We start from the raw sequence: 24,793 nt of genomic DNA, 5'->3' as shown, positions 1-24,793 counted from the left end.
GTGACCCAAGCACTGTTCCTAGCTTTCTCTATTCCTGTGAGGTGGGTGTGCTTGTTGCCCTATCTACAGGTGAGAAGGCAGAAGCCCAGAGGGGCTGGGTGACTCCCTTGTGCTCCTCTGCTGGTCACAGAGGAGTGAAGGCCGAGCCAGTGCCCTTGCCACCCTCCAGGTATCTCCCCCTTCCTGAGAACCCACAAGACACCTTGGCACCTTCCCTACACACACCAAAAGACGGGCAGCAGAGTTGCTGGCATCTCCCCAAAACCTTCACAATGGCTCCTCCCTCCACGCCTACCTCCTTGAGATACTCCAGGCACCAAAATTACCTCTTCTTTCTTTTCACTTTACCCAGTTAAACAGTTGAATTCTTTCATTCGTTGGAGAGGAGCAACCAGATTATCCAATTATAGTTACACCGCAAGATACAAGCAGCTTGTAAGCTGAAATGTTCCAAAAGGTATTTTGTTTCTAAAAAGAAATGAAATAAAACCTTAATGGATAAATCCATGATGACATTTTTAACAACACGGTCTTCCCAGGGCTCCTCACCTGCTCATGACCCGCCTCCTGCTGTCCCCGTGTTGAACTCATAAAAAGTAGGACTCACAGACCTGAGGGTGTGCCAGCACATGCATAGCCTGTGGGACTAGAGTGTTTGTGAGAGAGGAGCGTGGTCTTTGTAAGTGATGGTGATAAGTCTGTCTTCATAAGCTAGTTCAAGTTCCTTTGTAAATACTTCCATCACATTTTTAAAAGAATTTTTATATTGACACAGAACAACTAGCATCACAACTTGTGTTTCACAATGTATGGACCTGATTGCATATACTCTATCAGGTTTTTGTATTTTTAATAATTATCAGCCAGGTGCTATGACTCATGCCTGTAATTCCAACACTTTGGAAGGCCAAGGCAGGAGGATCGCTTGAGCCCAGGAATTAGAGACCAGCCTGGGGGAAGAAACAGGGAGAACCCATCTCTACCAAAAAATTAAAAAATCAGACTGGCCTGGGAATATGCACCTGTATTCCCAGCTACTCAGGAGGCTGAGGTGGGAGGATCGCATGAACCCAGGAGCCAAGGCTGCAGTGAACTGTGATCGTGCCACTCCACTCCAGCCTGGGTGACAGAGTGAGACCCTGTCTCAAAAAAAAAAAAGTCATCTGTTTCCCATATTATAGGCAAACTGAACATCCAACCCTTATTTTTTCTTAATGCAAAGCTTGTGAGCACCCTGTTATCTTGCATAGTTCTCCGAGCTCCCTGACTCCCAGGTCTTCCTCTTCCTGTTCTCTAACTGAGGACAGCCCTCAAAGTTTCCGTCAAGGACCTCCTTGCTTTACACGCTCATGCTACCTATGTCTTTATCCAAATGACTCTGCAATGTGCCTCACTATTTCTGACTCTCTTCCAAAACCCAGAACATGTGTCTTAAATCTTCGGACACATCCACCTAGAGGCCTCATGATCTGCATCTCAAACTGAACCTACGGCCTGTAATCCTGGCCTCTGCACAAGCTCTCTGATTCCGACAATGTCCATGTCGTTTTACTGTCCCAAATGCTGGAAACCTAGCCGTAACACATATTCCATCATGTTATTCTCCATGTTCAGTTCGTCAGCCAGTTCTGGAAAGTATTCTTCCATTATTTCTTCACATATAATTCCTTCTTCTGTCATTTTCAGCCTGCCTTATAGGTCAATACCACCATTCAGGCCCCTGTGGCTTCATACTTGAACTTCTGCCATAGTCTCGAACTGATTATTCTGATTATTATTATTATTATTATTATTGTGTGTGGGGACAGAGTCTCGCTCTGTCACCCAGGCTGCAGTGCAGGTGGCGCGATCTCGGCTCACTGCAAACTCCGCCTCGTGGGTTCACGCCATTCTCTTGCCTCAGCGTCCCAAGTAGCTGGGACTACAGGCGCCAGCCACCAGGCCCGGCTAATTTTTTGTATTTTTAGTAGAGACGGGGTTTCACCATATTAGCCAGGATGGTCTTGATCTCCTGACCTCGTGATCCGCCCGCCTCAGTCTCCCAAAGTGCTGGGATTACAGATGTGAGCTACCACACCTGGCTTTTTTTTTTTTTTTTTTTTTTTTTTTTTTTTTTTTTTTGAGATGGTGTCTCCCTCTGTCCCCCAGACTGGAGTGCAGTGGCATGATCTCTGTTCACTGCAACTTCTGCCTCTCAAGTTCAAGCTATTCTCCTGCCTCAGCCTCAGCCTCCCGAGTAGCTGGGACTACAGGCGTGCGCCACCATGCCCAGCTAATTTTTATATTTTTAGTAGAGACAGGGTTTCACCATGTTGACCAGGATGGTCTCGATCTCTTGACCTCATGATCCATCTGCCTCAGCCTCCCAAAGTGCTGGGATTACAGGCTTGAGCCACTGTGCCTGGCCCGAACTGATGATTCTACCCCAGGATGTTCACTCCTGTACCTTGATCTTCCCAGGCCAGCCTCCACTTCAGACTATACTTACCAAATGGTTATTGAATCATCTCTATTTTCCTTGTTGCCTGAAGTGTCCAGTCCAGACTCAGCCTTCAGAGAGGGCTCCCTCCTGGCTCCCTGATATTACCTGCCACTTCATTCCAACTCAGGCTACCTTAACCCTAACAAGTCGCTGTTATCTTGACTATCCTGTGCTCACCTCTGTGCCATCATCAGGAGATATCCTTTGCCCAGAACGCTCACCCCTCCTCATCCCACAGGGCTTATCAAAGTCCCCCCACCCCAGTGAAACATTTTCCTGACTCCAGCCCAAAATGATCTCTCCTTTCTCTTAACCGGAGCTTTTTTCCACATAGCCTTAGTATGTACCCTTCATTTGGTACTTAATCACTTGAAATCTTACTTAACTTTTGGTGATTGTATTATTTCCTCTTCAGAGAATAGAAAGGGAATTAATATCATTTAGCACATGCTAAATGATATCATTTCATCCTTATAATAACCTCAGGAATTAGGTATCATTTTGCAAATGATGAACTAATGCCCAGAGGAGCTCTGTTACGTTTCCAGCAGTCACAGCATTTGAAAACTGGTGGATTTCACTACATCCCAGCGATGGCTTTGAACCTGGGGGTGCCTGATTGCACACCCAGGCTGCTCTCCACGAAGAGAGAGTGTCATTGATTCATTCTTTCAACAAGCTGATCATACAAAAATATGAATCCAAGGAAATAAGTCGTAATTCTCTAACACACTTTCCTTTTTTTTTTTTCCTACCCACTAACTAGCCCCGTCTCTCCCTAACATTCTGCACAATGCTATAACTATTGTAGCTATTCAGTATATATATTTTTTGCTTTAGCGACATTTGATTAAGAAATATAAAGCATCCTCAGTATAAAGAGCTTTAACAAATTGGAACTAATCTCTGCAAAATATATACATAGCAAAATTATATGCTCATGTAAGAGACAGTAGTGCCACTCTCATAACAATTTCTTCTTAAAATTGCTTCCTGGCATTAACTTCACCTGAATTAAACCTTTCCTGACCTATTTAATTCTACTTATTTGGTTGAGTGTATTAAAATTCGCAGTACATTACCTTATTCAAGGAGAGTTTTTGTAAAATAAGGCCATGTCTTACAATTACTACCAGTGGTGAAAGCCACAAATAATCTGTTTCTAACAGTCTCAATTTCTAAAACTCTGCCAAGACTTTTCAGGCCTATCATATATTTCTTGCATCGTTATTTATGAACACCTGTTATCCCAAAGTGCAGTTATTCTCCCTCTACCTCTGACCAAGGTATACTATTTTTAGCATTATACAGATATGTGATCAAGGAAAGAGAAGCTTTGACAATGTATTTCAATGTGTATTTTACTCCTTTTTATCTCCCTATGGTTAAAATAAATGCAGGTTTTCAAGTTTTAGGAAATTCCTTTAACTTTATGACAAGAGAGTGAGTGGGAATTTTCAAAGCCATGAAGCAAGGGATTATTTCTTTCTTATTTATTACACTTGAAAGTATCATTCTTTGACTGTTACCGTCGGGAACATACAATTCCTGGATAATAAAGGTTAAGTGTGCATAAATTTGAGATCTGCTTACAACTGACCTTTAGCTGTCTTTTAGCCTTTTTGACAGAAACTTAAAATAAGGTTATTCCATAAAATAATTTGATTCTCCATTCTCAAATCCAGATTTGTTACTCAGTAATTAATATCTTCCAGCTAGACAGAGCCATCAGCATTTGTAGTAAAGCAGCCAGCCATAGAGATGATGATTAATTTGGGCAGAATCATCACCTTTCTAAGTTTCAGTCTACCCAACCATAAGCAAAATCAATATATGCATTTATTCATAGAAGATTATTTCTGTCCTCTGTCTGTATTTGTCAATAATCTTTTGTAATTGTCTCCATAAGGCCTTACATATTGTTAATTTTCTTATCTTCAAGTGTTTGTTTTACTTCATCTCTTGTTATTGTGAACTTTTAAGAAATATTTTTGAAGTAGTTTTTAATCATGTATGGAAATGCTATTATTTTTAGTGCATTGATTTTTTTATGCAACAATTTTTTTACAGAGCTTTTATTAATTGAGCATGTCTGTAGACTTTCAGGGTGTGCTATGTAGACAGCCATATCATCCGCAAATATGAACAGTTTTGTTTTTCCCTTTCCAATCTTTGCATATACTTTTCTTGTCTTACCACATTAGCTAGAACCTCCAGTCCAGGGTTGAATAAATATAGTAACTGTCTTCTTATCTCCTTTCTGACCAAAATGGGAATAATCCAAGTTTCACCATGAAGTATGGGATCTGCTACAGGTTTCTGCTAAGCGTTTTTATTTTTTAGTGAAGAAATGTTATCAAAAGTTTTACCTGCATCTATTAACATTATCTTGTCTTCCTTTAATCTGAAAATATAAACATGATGTTAAAAAATTCTGGCATTTCTGTGATACGGCCTATTTGGCCATCATTCAATGTGCCTCTTTGTTTGGATTTCAGTGAGATTGAACTCTATGGTTTCAGTGTTAAGGTTACGTTGGCCTCAGTGAGATTGAACTCTGGTTTTCGTATTAAGGTTATGTTGGCCTCAGACAGTCAGCTATGTAGCTTTTCCTCTTTTCTATTCTCAAAAAGAGTCCGTAGAAGGGGGAATTTTTCGGCCGGGCGCGGTGGCTCACGCCTGTAATCCCAGCACTTTGGGAGGCCGAGGCGGGCGGATCACAAGGTCAGGAGATCGAGACCACGGTGAAACCCCGTCTCTACTAAAAATACAAAAAATTAGCCGGGCGCTGTTGTGGGCGCCTGTAGTCCCAGCTACTCGGGAGGCTGAGGCAGGAGAATGGCGTGAACCCGGGAGGCGGAGCTTGCAGTGAGCCGAGATCGCGCCACTGCACTCCAGCCTGGGCGACAGAGCGAGACTCCGTCTCAAAAAAAAAAAAAAAAAAAAAAAAAAAAAAAAAAGAAGGGGGAATTTTTCTACTATTTGGAGGTTAAGTAATTTCATTGGGATTCAATTCTTAATGTGTTGTTCTTTCTATAATGGTTTTCTCTTTGATCGCTAAGTGATTTTAAAGTGTTCTTAAATTTCCAAATATGTGGGGTATTAAAAGTTATCTTTTAGTTATCTTTTAGTTAATGATTTGTTATTTTATTTAACTTTCTGTAGAAAATGTGACATGTATGACATCGCCATTTTGGAGTTTCTTAAGACTTGTTTTGCGGCTTAGTGCTTATTCAGTTTTTCAAAATAGTCCTTATATGCTTGTAAAGAATGTGTTTTATCTAATTGTTGAATGCAAGGTTCTATGTAGGTCCATAGAGTAAAACTTACATCTAAAATTTGTGTCTAAGCTTTAAATGAAAAAGTAAACAAATTATGGTAATAATAATAATAAACCTAGGAAAGTAATGTGAAAGGACCAGCCTACCAAATATTAAAATCATTTAAACAGTTGTGATAATCAGATCAAAACGGTACTGTTCACAAATAAGGAAGACAAGCCAGGGAAACAGAATGAAAAGTCAAAAAATAGAAATTTATGATAAGGTGAAACCTCCAATCACTGGAGAACTAGTCAATAAATACAATAAGACAACTGGATATGACCTAAAAAAAAATCCACAGTTGGAAACTTACCTTACATTTTACACCAGGAAAAGTTACAAATAGACTAATGATGTAAATGTAAAGAAAATAAATCATAAAAGTATGAGAATAAACCATTATGAATGTTCTTTTTTGATTGTTTCTCTTCTTTATGCCACAAAATGGGGGAAATCTTTCTAATGATGACTCAAAAATCAGCATCTATAAAAGATTAATGAATTCTAAAAACATTTTAAAATTGTCATGGCAAAAGAAGAAATCGAAACTCCTGTCACACTCAAGACTAATCTCCCTAATATAAAATAACTCTTTTGAAATAGGTCAATGCCTCAGTAGAGAAAAAATGGCAAAAGACAGGAAAATACAATTCTCAGAAAAGGATATACAGATGACTTTCAAAAATAGCTTTAAAAGGTAATTATTCTCATAGAGAAATAAAACAACCCAGAAATACCATTTTTAACTGTAATGTTGTTAAGAATCAAACTTTGATAGCATTCTCTTTGGATAGACATTAGAAAAACAGGTAGTCATTTATTTTTTATAGAAATGTAATTTGGTGGCATCTCTGTGAAGCACGACTTGGCAATATGTATCAAAATGACCAATGTGTATACCCATTGATAAAACAGTCCTCTTCCAGGAATGTATCCTACAAGAAACTTTTTTTTTAACTTCACCTTTATTTTCCACCTTTCATTGTCATTATATTTTGAGTGTGCACCTTATAAACTAATTCAGAAGTGAAGGACAGTTTCCCTTTTATGATAATCTCTTTTAATAAGAGAATTTAATTTACAAACACTTTTTATTATTACTTACATATTTGGATCCATTCTATGTAAGTTTTTCTCTCCATATTTTTTCCTGGGAACAGGAGGATGTTTAACCAGCCTTCAAGAGAAAGCTGATACAGTTTTTTCATTCCCTCTTCTCTATTCTCTTGGAAGTTAATTTTAGTTTTCAGAATAGGTATTCTTAAACTTTAATATACTTAATTATTTGATAAGTCTAAAGGGTATCAATAACTTTATCCTCATCTCTTTCAAGGCAGAGATATTAGCTTTGACCCAGATTACCTTCCTCTCATCTTCCTTGCTATTCCTTTCTGGTATCTTAGCCCTGCTTTGTAAACCCACCATATTGATGATTTTAAAAACTCGTGATACTCACTGCTTATTTAGTCTTAATTCATCCAGCAATTTATCTACTATTAGCTCTTTCATCTCATCTCTTTGTCCTGTGTTCAACTTACTTTTTAATAAATTTTATCCTTTGGTAAAGTTGATGATCCAGGGGTTAAAAAAATACTCTTCAGTCTTAATCAAATACATTTGACTTGTCTTTATTTTTGATTGGTGATTTTACTAAGTTGTATTTTAGATGAATAATTTTTGTTCTTTGAGCATGTTGAACATCTTTTACCCTTTTCTCTGACCTCTATTAATGAGAAATGTAATTTCAGTCTAATTTGGATCTTTTATTGTAAACTATCTTTTGTTTCTAGTTGATTTTAATCTTTTCCTTGACTTTGGAGTTTCACAGTGTTTCTGAAAAGTGTCTAGATCTGCATTTTCCTTCTGAATATTTACATCTTTCTTAATTATGAAAAATTCCCAGTCATTATTGCTTCAAATATTGCCTTTCCCCATGATCTGTCCTTTCCTCTGGATCTCCTGTGAGTCACTCGAGGGAGCATCATGGGTCTTGGGACTCCCTGTGATCTTTTCCAGTGCTTTATCTCTCTGTGCTGCCTCTGTGTTCATCTTCCAGCTCTGTGATCCAGATCTCTAATTCTCCTTTCATTTGTGATGAATTTATTGTTCAACCTAGCTACTGAATTTTTAAGTTAATGATACTTTATTTTTTCTAAAAGTTGTATTTTTAAGTGAAATATTTTTCCATATTTAAATTATTTATCTTGAGATTTTATTCTTCTGTTTCCAGTTGTTACCTCCAGAGCTCATGTCCATGCTCATTGGTCTGTTGAGTCTTCCTTTTGGTGACTGCATTGCCGCAGTGGTGGATAATTTTTCATTGCGAGCTCATCTATATTAGGGATTGCATTTTCTGTGGCATCCCATGTATGAGATTGTGCAAGTATTCATGTTTTTGCATTTGCTTTTGCCCGGGCCCCAAGGGTTTCCTTTTCATCATCTGAGACTAATTTTTTCCCTTAATTTCTGGGCTTTTTATTTCCTAGGTTTCCATTTCTCAGAGGAGGTTTGTCCCACCGAGAGCTTTGTCAAACACCAGGCTCTCTTTCTGTTTCCACAAACAGATTTGAAGAGATTTTCCAGTTTCTTTTTCACAGGTGAGGCAGCCCTTCAAGTGTCCTGGTTGTATGTGGGAGTCTCGGATTAGTTCCCTTCTCTCACCAAATGCTCTGTTTTTCTGAAGACATTAAAACCTTATTCCCAGTTTTGTGATAATCTGATACTTCCTGGGGTCTCCTGGCATCACCTGGAACTCACTTCTGCAACTGGATATCATCTTTATCTCTAGCATCTGAGGATTTCCTGAGCTCAGCTTTGCGTTGGGCATATTTTTTTTAAGTCTGTAGCAGTTGATGGATCCATTTCAGTCTTGTCTGCCATCTTGCCTGAAATTTGCCCTTAAGAGCATTTTTCATGTTAAAAAGTCTTAATTTTAGCATTAAAAATCTCATGTGATATATTACATGATTTTCGTTGTATATTCAGTATCATTGAAAAATATGACGAGAAATTATTTTCTGTTATTCATCACAACTGCATTCACACACATTTGAAAAATAACAGTACGTCTACTTGTAAAATATATTATCTATATTTTCTGTAGACAGTGATTAATGCCTATCTAATTTGTAAGACCTCTTGCAATAACTCAATAGCTGCCTCAAGGGTTGAGAAACACTGTTAAGTCTTTATTTTAGGAACATCACAATAAGTCCAAAGGAGGTCATAATATATTAAAAGATAATTATACTTTTCAGATTAATTTGTGTTTCTGAGCAAGATCCTTGGTAATTATAACAGCAGTCATAAGAACAGATATTTTCAATGAAATTTTAATTGCTAATAGAAGCAAGGATATGGAAAACATAAGAGCAAGTCTCTGATTTGAGTATTTTCCATGAAAGTCATTAACCTCTGATACGGTTTGGCTTTGTGCCCCCACTCAAATCTCATCTCGAGTTGTAATCCCCACATGTCCAGGGAGGAACCTGATAGGAGGTCATTGGATTGTGGGAGTGATTCCCCCATGCTGTTCTTCTGATAGTGAGTGAATTCTCCTTGGCCTTCCACCGTGATTATAAGTTTCCTGAGGCCTCCCCAGCCATGCAAAAATGTGAGTCAATTAAACCTCTTTCATTTATAAATTACCCAGCCTCAGGTGTTTCTTTATAGTAGCGTGAAAACAGACTAATACAACCTCACTGTGTTTCTGATGTTTCAGTATAGCATTAGTACCTTACACATTTGTTATGGGGATAAATATTTAACAGGCAAGTTCAAGTCAGAATTTTGTTGCTTCTGACCAAAGGTCACTGTAAGATTTAAAGGTCACATAGTAGGTACTATGTGACCTTTAAAAAGTTATAAAATGTGAATTTTAAAGATATAGTTTATGAGTAAAGATGCTTCATGTTTTGGGAGCTAATATCAATGTAGTCATAAATCCAGGTATTAACATATAATTTTAACTGATATGTCTAAAACAGTCCTTGTTCTTTGTCCATCTGCAAGCAATTTTCTTTTAATTCTGGATTTCTTAAACTTTAAAGAAAAATTCCCAAATTAAAAAACTACTATTTTATGGTAAATAAACCAGTTATCCTAAGAATGAAAAATTTACTGAAATACCTTAACCGAAATAAGGTTTGTTGTCAAATAACCTTAAAAATGACTATTTGTGAATCCAAATTAACAAAAGGAGCCAGCAATTGACAAGAACTCTTAGGAACAGCAGTCACAGTGTGATAAACACACACATAACATATAGATAAGGGATTTCCTCATTTATCTCTTCTTCAAATTTTGGCTTTTATCTTAAATTATGGTCAGCATTTTTTAAAAAATAAGAACCTCTTATTGCTATTTATATGGATAGATTTTAATACGTTTGCGTTTGATGATATTGTAAAAAACAGAAATGTTGCCAAAGTTTTAAAAGTAAAAGGAATTTTTTAAATGTACAACTATTAGATATCAATTTTAAAACTACAAAAAAACTCAGAAGAGCCAATTAAACCCTAAATGATTTCTAGTGAAATGAGGGAAAACACAAGCATCAGGAAGCCCATCTTGTCTGTTATAATAGTCATAAAATTCCTGAAAGGTAAGTAATCACTGCAATGCTAATAAGAGAAAAATAGTATTTTATTTACAGAATACATAAAGTTGTAGAATACATACATTCATAGAAACTTACATACTCCTTCATGCTACAGAGTCAGTGTTAAACAGCCGACCCTCGGTTCAGCTGCCCTCCCTCTAGCCTAGGCACAGCCACTCAACATCTGGTCATTGTTCCTTAGCAGGGCAGCCCTCTCAAGGAAGTTAACATAGGGCAGATTCAAAAGGTCAGAATTAAAATTCAATACATGCCTACTGAACACCCACCTATTGTGTGCCCAGCACTCTTCTAGGCAATGACAAGCTCCCTAAAAAAAAAGAACTTAAGAAACTGTAATGAATAAATGATGAGGCTACAAAAATCAAACAGGGTGATAGGCAATAGTAGGACGGCCTCACAGAACTGAAATTGAGATGAAAGGAGTTGCCAGTGAGAGGTCTGGAGAGGAGAACAGTGTGCAGTGGACTGAATCGTGCCCCACCGCTCCCCTCCAATTCATTACGTTGAAGGGCAAATCCCAATGTGACTGTATTTGGGGATGGGGCCTGTATGGAGGTAATAAAGGTTAAGTGAGATCATAACAGTGGGGCCTTAACCCAATAGGACTATTGTCTTTATAAGAAGAGAAAGACAGACCAGCGAGCTCTCTGCATGCACACAGAGGAAAGGCCCTGTGAGGACATTTTGAGAAGGTGACTGTCTACAAGCTAGGAGGAGATCCCTCCCTCCACAGAACCGGACTATGCTGACACCCTGATCTCCAACTTCCAGCCTCCAGAACTGTGAGAAAATAAATGTCTGTCTTTCAAGCCACCTTGTCCATGGTATTTCGTTATGGCAGCCTGGGCTAAGACAGGTGCATTCGAAGAGCCTCTAAGGAGGAACTGCTGCGGGACTTTTCCTCAGTTCGGCTGAAGACAGGGTTTTTTGTCCCATGGCCACGAAAATTCATGCTCACAGACAATTTGAATTTGAATGAGTAAGACAGGGTTTTGCTGGGTGAAAAGGGAAGAAAAGGGGGAAACAGGGACTCTCGCTAAGCCAGAGTCCCTGATAGGGCGCTTCCCACTGGCCATTCGCATCCCAGTTTCCACACAGAAAGAGGAGGGGCCAGGCTCCTCCTGCTGCAAATGGTGTGAACTTGTGTGGCTCCTCCCAGTGGGCTGGCCAGATGGAGAGGGTGGAGCCTCTCCTAGGACTGCCTCCCACCTGGCTGTCTCAGAAGCAGTATGGTCAGGCCAGGCCAGGGGTTGGAGGGAGGGAATTAGGGTGACCTCCCAGTGTTGGGGGTACAACTTGACCAGGTCAATTGTGTTGTGCTGAGAACAGAAAGGGGATTCGAGGATTAGACACAAAGAAAGTCACCGGTGACCTTGACAAAAGCAACTTCAGTGAAATGGTGGGGGAGTGGGTTAAAGAGGGAACGGGAATGAGAAAGCAAGAACAGTGATGCTAAAGAATTCTCTTTAAAAACTTTACTATGAAGAATAATGTGGAAATGGAGCGGGGACTGGGGACAGTGTGGAAATGGAGCAGGGACTGGGGACGGCGTGGAAATGGAGAGGGGACTGGGGACGGTGTGGAAATGGAGAAGGGACTGGCGATGGTGTGGAAATGGAGAGGGGACTGGAGACAGTGTGGACATGGAGTGGGGACTGGGGACGGTGTGAACATGGAGAGGGGACTGGGGACACTGTGGAAATGGAGAGGGGACTGGGGACAGTGTGGAAATGGAGAGGGGACTGGGGACAGTGTGGAAATGGAGAGGGGACTGGGGACAGTGTGGAAATGGAGAGGGGACTGGGGGCGGTGTGGAAATGGAGTGGGGACTGGGGACGGTGTGGAAATGGAGCAGGGACTGGGGACGGCGTGGAAATGGAGAGGGGACTGGGGACGGTGTGGAAATGGAGAAGGGACTGGCGATGGTGTGGAAATGGAGAGGGGACTGGAGACAGTGTGGACATGGAGTGGGGACTGGGGACAGTGTGAACATGGAGAGGGGACTGGGGACACTGTGGAAATGGAGAGGGGACTGGGGACGGTGTGGAAATGGAGTAGGGACTGGGGACGGTGTGAACATGGAGAGGGGACTGGGGACACTGTGGAAATGGAGAGGTGACTGGGGACAGTGTGGAAATGGAGAGGGGACTGGGGACAGTGTGGAAATGGAGAGAGGACTGGGGACAGTGTGGAAATGGAGAGGGGACTGGGGGCGGTGTGGAAATGGAGAGGGGACTGGAGACAGTGTGGAAATGGAGTGGGGACTGGGGACAGTGTGGAAATGGAGAGGGGACTGGGGACAGTGTGGAAATGGAGCAGTGACTTTTCAGAAAAAGTACTTAAAGAGAAGTCAGATATATTATTAAGACACACACATGCACACATATCCAGGCATGCACACACACATGCACACACACGCACATACACACGCACACATATACATACATGCACACACATGCATTCACATATATACACACGTGCACACATACATGCAAACAAATGCCTGATGATAACTGTAATATATGAGGGATTACCAAAGCCTAGGCCAAATTCATCAACTGAAAACAAAATTATCATAACAAAAAGGAACCCTGGAAGATATGTAAAAGGAATTTACAAACAAAAAATCATCCTGTAGCAAGTAGTACTATATCTACCGTGTTAAAAAAAGTATGTGTCTCAAAATATAATGGCAAATTGTTATTCTATTATTTTGTTGTTGTTTGTTTTTTATTGTTTTATTTTTTCTTTGGCATTTTTATCATTGTAAAATACACATAAAACTTACCATTTTCACCATTTGTAAGTGTCCACTTCAGTGGCATTAAGTACACTCATAATGTGTGACCACGACCACCATCTAGTTCCAGAATGTTTTAATCACCCCACACGGAAACCCCATGCCCAATAAGCAGCCATTTCCCAGTATCCTTTCCCCCAGCTCTTAAGCAGCCACTTTCTGTCTGTTGGATTTGTCTATTCCGAACATTTCATAGAAATGGGATCGTACAGTATGTGGTCTTTTGTGACTGGCCTCCTTCGCTTAGGAAAATGTTTTCAAGATTCATTCATGTTGTGTCATGTATCAGATGTTCCACATCCTACCCATTAGGAAAATGAAAATCTAAACCACAGGAAATACCATTTCACACACATTAGCATGGCCATCATCAAAACTACAGAAAATAACAAGTGTTGGCGAGAATGTGGAGTCATTGGAGCCCTCACACATGGCTGGTGGGAATATAAAATGGTACAGCTATTCTGGAAAGCAGTTTGGCAGTTTCTTCTAAAACTAAACGTGCAACTCCCATACAACACAGCATTTGAACTCCTAGGTATATATTCAAAGGAATTGAAACCAGGTGTTCAAACAAAAACTTGTCCAGTAATATTCATAGCAGCATTATTCACAATAACCAAATGGCAGAAGCAACCCAAATGTCCATCAATGAGTTAATGGAGAAACAAAATATGTTAAGTGCATTGAATAGAACATTATTCAGCCATTGTTTCACTGTGGGCAGGTCTGTGTCAACCTACACCTAAGTTGGAGGAAGCTGAGAGGCTAAAGAAAGAGACATACAAATCTAGTTGCTTAGAAAGAAACTTTTAATAGGGACTTAAAACAGAAGCCATGTCTGTGTCCCTGGCAGTGATGAGATGAGACGGTGGATCCTGCACCATTACCGCCCCCTGCCCCCCCCTCCCCCGCTCCCTGGGACACAGGACTTATGTGCTCTCGCGGAGGGGTACATACACTTCAGAAAGAATGGCCAGGAATTTGCCCTCATGGTGGGATTTATGGTAAGTAGGTGCTCTTACACAAGGCGGAATAAACTGGAAATCTCAGAGGCATTCCCGGAACTGAGGTTAATCAGAAGCCAACATGGCAGATGAGCACCCAGGATGGAGTTCCTTTGGCTTCTACTCTCCACCCCTCTAACGCGGCTCTTACAATCTCTCATGCCGTCCTCTTCCATGATCATCCCTGAGCCTTAGAGAGAGTGCTTGATATTGTCAAGCTTTAGCAGCAGTGCTTTGGCAATGGAAAATAGATCAGGCCTAGTGCAATTCCTAATGAGGGAGGTTCACAGGCTGTTGAAGCACCTCTAGTCTTCAGAATACCATGACTTCGGTTTTCTCAAGAGTAAAACAGCACGAGATACATAACATTAATAATTTGCACTCAAGGATTACAGTCAAAAGAGAATTTGTTTCCCGGAACAACAACAAAAAAGTACCTATTCCATTAAAGAGCCAACTAAAAGTATCATGAAGAAAATTAAAACCCGGTTCCTCCTTAGACTTGCAGACAGAAAATAATTTGGGATTTAGCCCAAATTATAGGTAAATTATAAAAACTCAAAAACAATGGTGAGGGCTAGTATCCAAATTTTTTGGTCTCTAGTTTCCCCATTTCTGCCAAGGATAAATCATAATAGGACCAATTTATTTTCAAAATAAATTTTGGTCTCATTATACTTGGCCTGGTTATTTGCATAAAATATGGCAAGAATAGTGATCAACCTGATCAGATCTGCTTTTTTTTTTTTTTTTTTCTGTTTTCAGACAGAGTCTCACTCTGTCACCTAGGCAGTAGCACAATCTTGGCTTACTGCAGCCTTGACCTCCTGAGCTCAAACAATCCTTCCATCTCAGCCCCCCAAGTAACTGGGACCACAGGTGTGTGCCACCACTCTGGTTAATTTTTTATTTTTTGTAGAGATCGAGTCTCAATATGTTATTCAGACTGGTAGGCTCTTTTTAAGTTGGCTTTGCTGGAACTTTTATGAGAAATTGTGGATTCTGCTTTTTAAAAGCCTCAAGGCTAGGAGGCAAGCCAAGGATTCACCATCAGACTGTGCTTATAATACCTATACAAATTCCTCTCTTCTTGAGGTCCCAAAATAACTTAAGGTTCCCAGGCCTGTTAGTAAATGACATTCTTTACTTACCACAGGTCAGGAACCTTGTAAGAGAATCATTTAGACAAGGTACTCAGCCAGTCTTTCCTAGAAAGACTATATAAAGTCAACCTCCATTCTTCAGTGTGGTCAATTCTGAAAATATACCATTCCGGTCAATGCCTTGGTAAAATAACCAGTGTCTCCAATTATGCCGTTAGAGAAGAAAACAGATTCCTACTGAACTTATGCAAATAACTCTATTGCTATCAGATAAAAATACTCATAAATGATTTCTAAATTTAGGGTAACTCAGGTAGAGAGAAGGGTAAATTTTGCTCACAAAATTGTACTTTACCCAACCTCTAAGCTATAAACAGCTCAAAAGAAAAAGAATTTCCTTGACTCTTCATCAATCAGAGTGGCAGCCTTCCAAGCAGGATTATGTACATTCACCTTGGAACTGCCATCCACAAGTCCTGCAGCTCTTAGTCCGTTAGGTGAGAGCTGCCTGTTGGGCACCATAGAATCCAGCAGCTCCTCACGCAGTTCCAGAGTCAGTTGAACAAAAGCCATATCTGTGTCTCTGGTGGCAGTGAGACGAGGTGGTGGATCCCTACCTGTTGTTCTAATTTAAGGCAACATATTTGCAATGACAACAGATATTTCCAAATAATGTGCAAACAGGTCATAAAAAGAACTAATGAAGACTGGCTGTGGTGGCTCATGCCTGTAATCCCATCACTTTGGAAGGCCGAGGTGGGTGGATCACCTAAGGCCAGGTGATCTCTAATAATAATAATAATAAAATTTCTGCTTAAAAAAATATGAAATTAACTGGGTGTGGTGGCGTATCTGTAATCTCAGCTGCCCAGGAGGCTGAGGCAGGAGAATCGCTTGAACCCGGAAGGCGGAGGTTGCAGTGAGCCGAGATTGCACCATTGTACCCCAGCCTGGGCAGCAAGAGCAAAACTCCATCTCAAAAAAAAAAAAAGTTAAAAAAAAGAACTAATGAGAAGATAATTTTTTGTAGGAAAGAACTGCTGTGGTCAGTGATATTGGAGGATATGAAGATGCAGAGATAATTTTGTTCTTTCTCAATCTCTCTCACTCACTCAATCTTTGACTTTTGTCTTTCAATTGCTCCTTCTTTTTTCTCTTTTCTCATAACTTTTGTTTTTCAAAATTTTGAGAATAAGAATTATGCAGGTACTCAGTATTTGTTGTTTGAAAGCACATTATAAAAAAGAAAAGTGGGAAAAACAAATCTGTAAGTTACTTCAGAGAGACACTTAAAATCTAATGTCAGAGGAAAGAAGAAAGCAAAAGGATAGAAAAGATGTGATGAATTAACCAGTTATAGCAATAATAATATTATATTAGACTCAGACAAACTGCATCAATAATGCTAAAGAGGATAAGGACATAAGGGTAGATTGAACAATTCACCAGGAGGTTATAATAATGCTGAACCTCAATGTGCCAAACAACGAAGCCTGACAGGCAGTGCCATGTCGTAAAGCCAGACTGCTTGGGCTTGAAACCGAACTCCAGCACTGACTAGCTGCAGACCTTAGGCAAGTTATTAAATGTCTGCTTCAGTTTGCTCATATTGAAAATTAGGATATTAATAATGCCTACGTCTTCCAGTTGAGGATCAAATGAACTAGCACAGTGTTCACAACAGTGTCTGGCATCACAAACATTGGTGTTATTATTGTTGCTGTTGTTGATATTAGTATTGTTGCCCCAAAACGTATAAAGAAAAAATAGAATTCCAAGGAAAAAACAGACATGTCAACAGTCTTAGTAGAAGACTTTTAACTTTATTTATCTCTCACTAAGATAAATATAAGTTTGGAAATGTTTAAGATAGCTGCAACAAAATGTTTGAACAGGATATTTTAGCTTTAAAGTCATCACAAAAAAGTAAATAGAACATAGTGTACATAACAAAACTGCAAAATACAAAGAAAAAAGTAAATAAAAAACAACAACTGGAGACAAAAAAATAAGATGACAGAAGTTAAATGAGGCCATAAATGTAAATGACTTAATGTATTAAAATACAACCATCTTAAGCCATAGTAAAATACAAAATTTAATTTTGTACTTACAAGAAACACTTGTAAAAGTGTGACAATAAGCTAAAAGAATTAGCAAAACATACCAAAATGTTTTAAAAATATAGTATAGATGACATTTTTATTGTGAAATTAGTATACAAGGTAAAATTATCCATGACAACGTTGGGCCTTTAGGACCTAAGAAAAAAATTATTATTTCAAATTGTACAAAATAATGTTTTAAAACATTTCCAAATGCACATAAATCTCTGAGAAAAATATATATTCCATAAATGTATGCTGAATAAAGTAAATTTTATAAATATAAAAGGAAAATAAAGTAAAACTGATGTCTGTATAAACCTACATTAGGGATTTGTTTTCTATGCTCCAGTTCCAACAGAGGATCTGGACGTCACCTCTTACCTGCTTACTTCCTTGCCCTTCCTGCTTGGGGACCTGTAGGAAATTTGATTCACCCCGACCCACAGTAAACACTCAGGAACATGATGGGTTCGTTACCAGTTACCCACATCCAGGGGTAGGCAGGCATGTGGCGTGAAACTCTAGAATGCTGAGAGAGAGCTGGAAGGTACAAAAATCTCCCGCTAAGTGGTATTACAATTTTTGGTTACAAAATCGGAATATCTCTTTTTATCCCATAAATATGTATTAATATATATATAATGTATGGAATATATAAAGGGAATAAATATATGTATAATTTGTCTCTACATAGGGAATATATATACATGTAATTTATCAATGAAAAAAATTGTTAATCTCCTACTAATGTAAAAGGGAGTTTCTCAAAGGTCTCGATGGGCTCCTCACTTGATTCGAAGGTGGTAACTAGAAGCTGGGTGCATTCATAAGGATTTAAAAACCAAGGAAATTACCACCTCTTGCTGGGAAGGCCCCATCCCTTGCTCTGTGTACATGTGTTACACCTGCAGTCTGAGTCTGTGGGTTCCTTTCCATGTACACTCTCACCTTCAGCTCTGACGCCTTGCTGGCAGTAGCTCAGGCCACAAGTACCCTAGACAGTGGAGGACTCGAGCAAGACTGAATCTTCTGCAGGTAGATGATTCCCAACTCACGATCTCTTTTCTCAACCCCAGAATTTTAGTTCCCAGTCCCTGGTGCTGCTGGATGCTATTGCCAAGGTCCGGACAGGGGAACATGGAGGGACTCTGAGGGTGATGGATGGAGATGTGGGAAAGAGATTTGTCTCTGCTCCCAGAAGAAGCAGGCGAAGGGAGGTTGGGACATTTTAACTTTGAGGTGACAGTGGTCCCAAGTTCAGCCCACTCTTTGTCCTCTCCATTTCTTCCTGATGGCCTGAATGTTCTACTTGTCATCCAGGCTCCAGTGAACAAGCCAGGAATCAGGTTTGACCTCCCACTCTCCTGTTTGCCCCAAAGAAGGCATGCCTCCCAGGAACGTATCAACGTGCACTTCTGTGGCTTTCTTTTTAGAACCTTGGGCACCAATCTTTTCAGCTGTTTTTCTTTCATTTTATTTTTACGTGGATCTTTTCAGCAAACATTCCAGAGGCTTCTTGAATCCTGTTCAATATACTTGAGCCAAATGGTAACAAATTAACAAAAAGGCAGCAAATTGTTAATATGCTCTCAACGTGTATTGTATGTGGATGGGAGATTTGACTGTTAAGATCTAAAGTTCCATGACTTTAACCTCATTGCTAATTGATTCAGGACACCAAGACATACTTCAGGTCGTTGGGTGGATGGGTTAAGAAAGTCTTCCTGAAGTTCTAAGAGCGTGCCCCTCAGGAGTGGGTGACAGCTACACAGCTCGTCTGCCTTGCTCTGCCCGAATGCTGTTTTCACATGGCGTTTCTTCTCTCTCTGCTTTCAGGTAGAAATTGAGAAGCTGGATTACCATCATTATCTGCCTCTGTTTTTTGATGGGCTTTGTGAAATGACATTTCCCTATGAGTTTTTTGCTCGGCAAGGAATCCACGACATGCTGGAACACGGTGGGAACAAGATCCTACCTGTCCTTCCACAGCTCATTATCCCGATAAAAAGTAAGTGAACAGGTGAAAAAGCATCACTCAGTTTATACGATGTTGCTTTTTGACAACTTGCTAATTAAGCAATAAAACACAACAGACTGAGGTGGTCCCCAGGTTTTGCAGGAATTTTCATAAATTGACTTAGGAGGCCAGACAACCCAAATCTCCAAAAATATATCCCATCATCAGTATTTCACTATGGCTTAGCCACATAAAAAAACAAATTCCATGGGGCTTGTGCTAATTCACAATGTCTCATGGTAATGACATAAGCATTAACTTATGCATCCAGAGGTCTTTACCTGCTGCTGCTAACTTCCAAGTCTTTTTTTTCTAAGTGGCATCTCTAATTTTTAAATTATAAACACAGTTATGTTGAGTACATTTGAGGTAGTCGGATTCATAATTTTAAGGAAGGGAAGCCCAGCTGCGTAGGTGAAAAGAAGCATGTTTTTAAATACCTGAAACTTTTAATCTACAATAGGTAAGGTGGTGACTCTGTGGTAGCCCTGTGATTGGCTTTGTCTGTCTGTGAAATGAGATTGTCCTTCCTTTCTGCATGCACCTTACTCACATAGTTGCATGGCCCCTTGGACTAGTTGTCTAAAGCACCTGAGGTTGTCCCAGGAGACAGCCTTCCAGGGCTCCAGAACACTCTTGTGTCCATTCTTACCTTGCTGCCAATAGAGCTACCGTGGTGGGCATGCCTGGCATCCACTGGTACAAGCTCAGGAAGAGGATGGCCTCTCCTCAAGTCAAGGTGGCAGGCCTGACCCCTCTAACACTCACCAGCACACCCCCTCCCCAACCCCAGAGTTGCCCACCTGTCCCGCATTGCTACTGCTGCTATTGCTACCACTAATTAAAAGCAGACAATAAGTGCCTCCTCTGAACACTCATTCTGCAGGTGAGGGAGACCCTACCTTTTTCTCAGTCAGAGCTGCTCCAGGCACTTTTACCCCCTGGATCCAGGCCCAACTGCCCATGGCTTCGAGAGATGAGGGGCCCCTGCTCCCCCCACCCCAAGTTCCACCTCATCTTCCACTCCAGGATGGACAGCTTCCCAAAATGATTGACAGGACGCTTAGCTAGTCTTCTAGGTTGGGGAACCCCACCCCCACCGGCTCAGGTGAGCTCTTCCCACGTGGTTTCATCAGAACAAGAACAAACTAGCTCAACGTAGGGTCATCTCCCAGAGTCTGGATTATTTAATCTTATCCATGGTCACCTGCCATTCATTCGAATGTATCGTGATCAAAATGCTAGCTTTCCACAGTTCTGCTCTTACTGCTTGCATCAATCAACTCTGAAATTCTCCCTCAGATCTTTGAGGTCTCCATAGAGATCTGTAACTGACCACACCACATTTCCACCAAGACAGACAGAGTGAAACCAAACCAAAGGACGGTGCTACCTGATGTGAAAGTAACACGGAGAGAAAAGAGACCCTGAAAAGGAACTTATTAAATATCAGCTTGCTTCCCTCATCCACAGCTTCAGGAAGGGAGGCTCTTTAAAGGCTGTCAGGGAGGGTGTAGTGTCCTGAGCCACATTAAAAACCTTTTCCAAAAGTAGTTTCTTCTCTCAGATGGGTCACATTTTTGAGTACATTAAATTCCACTTGAACTGCTACATTTCTAAAGGATGGTATGTAGTTTTCTCTGATAAACAAGAAAGGCCCAGAATATTCTCCACAGGAACTGTGTGTTCTTTTCCTCTGGCAGAATAGCAGCAATATTCAGACATATCTTCTTTTTTTTTTTTTCTTTATTTAATCAATGCTTCATGTTGGGATCACTGCCTTCTCGGGGTCTCTCCCTCAGAGCCCACTGGAAGACACTGACAGGCAGAAAAGGAATTGCTGAGTAATATTTTGATTATGCTGTCTGCAATTAAAGCATACCACACTGGAGTTTTGCAGGCCAAGGTGAAGTGATTTTCAACTCTCTTTGATCTGTATTTTGAAGATACATAAATGAGTTAAGAGAGGAGTGAGGTGACTAAATTTACAGTACACACATGTTAGAGGTCATCTGCTGATAAGTGAAAACGTTATCAAGAGCTCAGTAAACATGATTTGTCAGGGAAAATTAACTAGATATGAATTTGATGATTTAGGGTTCCGGAAGCGATGACAGTTTTATCTTGGTTGATGCCACTGTGTGGCTTTCAGCACTTCTGCTACTCGATACCGATCCTGAGTCTAACTGCTCCTTCCTTCTCAATCTGTTTATGTCACTAAAAGCCAGACTTTTCTCAGGAAGAAACGCTGATTTCTTATGTAAGATCATGCACAGTTCCAGCACAGTGTGAAAAATAATATGTGCATAAAGAAAATCTTTCAGGGGGAATTCCAGAAGCAGGCTAGTTGATCTAGAAATGGGCTGATGTACATAACTGACATAACATAAAACATCTCTGTGTATTTTATCTTCACACCATACCCAGTAGAATTTTGACTCTACCCAGGGGCAAAAATTAACCTCACCATTACCAGCAAGCAGAGTAGAAGTTTTTTTTTGTTTTTGTTTTTGTTTTTTAATTCTAACTAATATCTATGAAAACAAAGCAAATGTATAAACTCACTGTGAAGCAGTGAGCTAGGATTCGCTGCCCTTGTATTTCTGGAACCTGGGTTGATTTCAACAAATTAGAAGGCTGATAATACTGAAATGAGAAACTGACACATATAGTGGCTCTGGGCTTTCTAATATGATAACAAACAAGAATTCACCATTTTTTTCTCCTACTGCTGCTTGGTTCAAACCCCCAAGTTCTGGAATAACCCACACGGTGGGTCTCGGATACCTGTTTCACTGATGTTGTTTTCTGCTACAACTACTGCTGCTCCCTTGTCCCTCCCACCTTTCTGATTTCCATCTTGAGTTAGTTGGGGTCAGAAACTCCAAAATCATACTGACATAAAGTACTCAGGGTTGATGATGGAGCATTGATTGCTGGGAGCAGCAGCAAAACCTTGTAGGGGAGGATGAGAAAACAGCAGCCCTCTTACTTGTCTGGATCGGGGATTGCAGATTCACATTTACCCCATCCAGTAAGGAAAAGATAAATCCTTCTCAATCTGTCAGAGCAATACCAGGAGGCAGTGTCTGGAATCTCCACATATGAAATTCAGAAGGGGATTCTTCCAAAATAGCGGTCAAGAGGGCAGAGAGGGGCCAAGAGCAACCGGCAAACTCTGTCTGAGAATCTCTCTCCTCAATAAAAGCGAGAACATTATCAACACTGCAGCCCCAGGGGGCCATGGGAAAAATCTCTACACACAGGGAAGCAAGTATCATGCACAATCAGAGGAAAAGAATACCTCAACAGCATTTGGCATAAGAACCAGAAGAAACTTGTAGAAACTTGTTCGACATCCTCAGGATTCAGGAAGACGTGGCCTCTGAGAAACAGAAGCAGAAATCCAGAAGAGGAGATTAGACTCAAATAAATAGAAGTCCATTTTGAACAGGACAAGGCAAACTGAAAATGCTGTAGTCGAACTAAAATCTCCATAGAAGTATAGAGAATAATCAACTGCACAAGATCAATTATAAATGCAACCTCAAGGAGCTCTCTCAGAAAAGACAAGTGTATAAAAATAAGGCCAGAAAAGATATTAAATTGGAGGACATAGGACGCAAAAGAGTTAAAAGTTATGTGTTCCCAAGAGGAACTATCAGAGCAACAGCAACAGCAACCATAATGGCAGAGGTGATTCAAAGGATGTTCTGGGAGGGAAAATTATCTCTCATTATGCGGGTAGAAAATACTCGCGGCAATCTAAAGAGCATCAATGAAAACAGACTCAGGTGGACGCACAATTTGCCAAAAAGTTTGAATTATAACGTAAAGAAAAATCCTTCAAATGTCTGGAAAGGGGAAAAAGCTGTACACCAAGAAATAATACTAACTGAGGCTAAGATTTTTTGCAAGAGTAAATTCCAGACAACAGAGCACTTTTTAGAGAATTGGGAGAGAAACATCTTGGGCATGATTTTACCCCAGTCATGTGAATAAAAACACTATGGATGCAGTGACTGCAGTACCCCTCTGTCCTTCATCCAGAAGGTGACTGGGGATGTGCTCCAGCTCACAGCAAGTAAAGTACAGTGAGAGTCCCCAAGTGAGGACAGTGTAGTGTGAAAAGCAGTCAGCTCTAAACTTAGAGTTATGTCTAAATAGTGGATGGAAAAGAGTTTCAAAGCCACATGAAGTGTTGAATCATAATTTTGCAGTAATGACTCTTTAAAATTCCAGGAAAACTGGAGTCTAAACCTTCAAAGTCAATGCAGAAGATAGAGGTAGTTAAACAGAGTCTGTCTATCAAAAGGACAAAAGCTGAGTAGACAGCAAGGAAAGGCTAAGAACCAAAAGCACAAAATAGGATGAAGAATGTAACATCCAATAATAGATTAGCTATGAAAATTATCTTTAAAACTGAAAAAACAAAATGTGTACGTAAACGCTCTAAAACACAAAATAATACTTAAATATGTTCAAAGATATATTGGAATAAATAAAAAAGAGAGCAGTAGTGATTTTAATTTTAGAAAAGTAAAATTCAATGTAAAGAGTTTTCAAGTGTATAAAGAGGATCAATTTGTAATGATTAAAATATTCACAATAAAAATTTAATAGTCATGGCCCTCTGTGTACTGCAAACTATGACATCACATTTGAGAAAGAATCAGCTGCTGCTACTCAACGTTTTCACCCCTGGAAGGAAGGTAGACTTCTTGACTGAGAGCTAAAAAGGCCTGTCCTTCCTCCACTGCCTGACCTTTGACTTTAAGATCTAGTGTCTTTACCAACCCCAAGTGAACAGCCTGCCATCTAAAGCACTGCTTCCAAGCCTTCAGTGTGCATCTGCGGACCTTGTAAAATGTAGGCTCCAGATCAGTAGATGCGAACGGACCTGAGATGCTGCATTTCTAACGAGCCCATGGTCGATGCTGATGCACCGGGCTGAGGCAAGGCCTGCCAGGGCACAGGGGATGCTTGGATGCCCCAGGCCCTACCAAAGAGTCCTGGACACGAGAGCCAGGTGTGGGACATGGGTGGGAGGGGAAGAGATGAATGATAATTTTCTCCCTTGTATGTGGGATCAGGAGATGCTGCATTGTTCATAATGTGCATGATTAGAGAAACACAACTTCAAGATTTTAGGCCTTAAGTGTAACCGTTAATGGATTAAAATAGATGGTATGTCATACGAGGTATAAGTGAAAGAAAAAACACTTTCAGTAAGGCAATCTTTTTTTAAAGACAGCCAAGGTAACTTTAAAAATAATAAAAATACAACAAGAGGACAAAAGGAAAACCAAATAATCTGTTGTTTCCACAAAGG

At 40.1% G+C, this 24,793-nt stretch overlaps 1 protein-coding gene across 5 annotated transcripts in view; it reads left to right on the top strand.

Moving 5' to 3' along the window:
* Window positions 1-24,793, top strand: part of PACRG (parkin coregulated) — a 593,702-nt gene that overhangs the window by 313,537 nt on the left and 255,372 nt on the right. For all 5 annotated transcript variants that reach the window (XM_065543176.2, XM_065543174.2, XM_045390383.2 and 2 more), the window contains one exon: window positions 19,281-19,452. In XM_065543176.2, the coding sequence (XP_065399248.1) occupies window positions 19,281-19,452 (172 nt within the window). The remainder of the gene's footprint in view (window positions 1-19,280; window positions 19,453-24,793) is intronic.

This window comes from Macaca fascicularis, chromosome 4 (assembly GCF_037993035.2).
Source record: "Macaca fascicularis isolate 582-1 chromosome 4, T2T-MFA8v1.1".
NCBI lineage: Eukaryota > Metazoa > Chordata > Mammalia > Primates > Cercopithecidae > Macaca > Macaca fascicularis.
The sequence above is the reverse complement of the archived record's forward strand: the minus strand, read 5'-3'. Positions and strand labels throughout refer to the sequence as shown.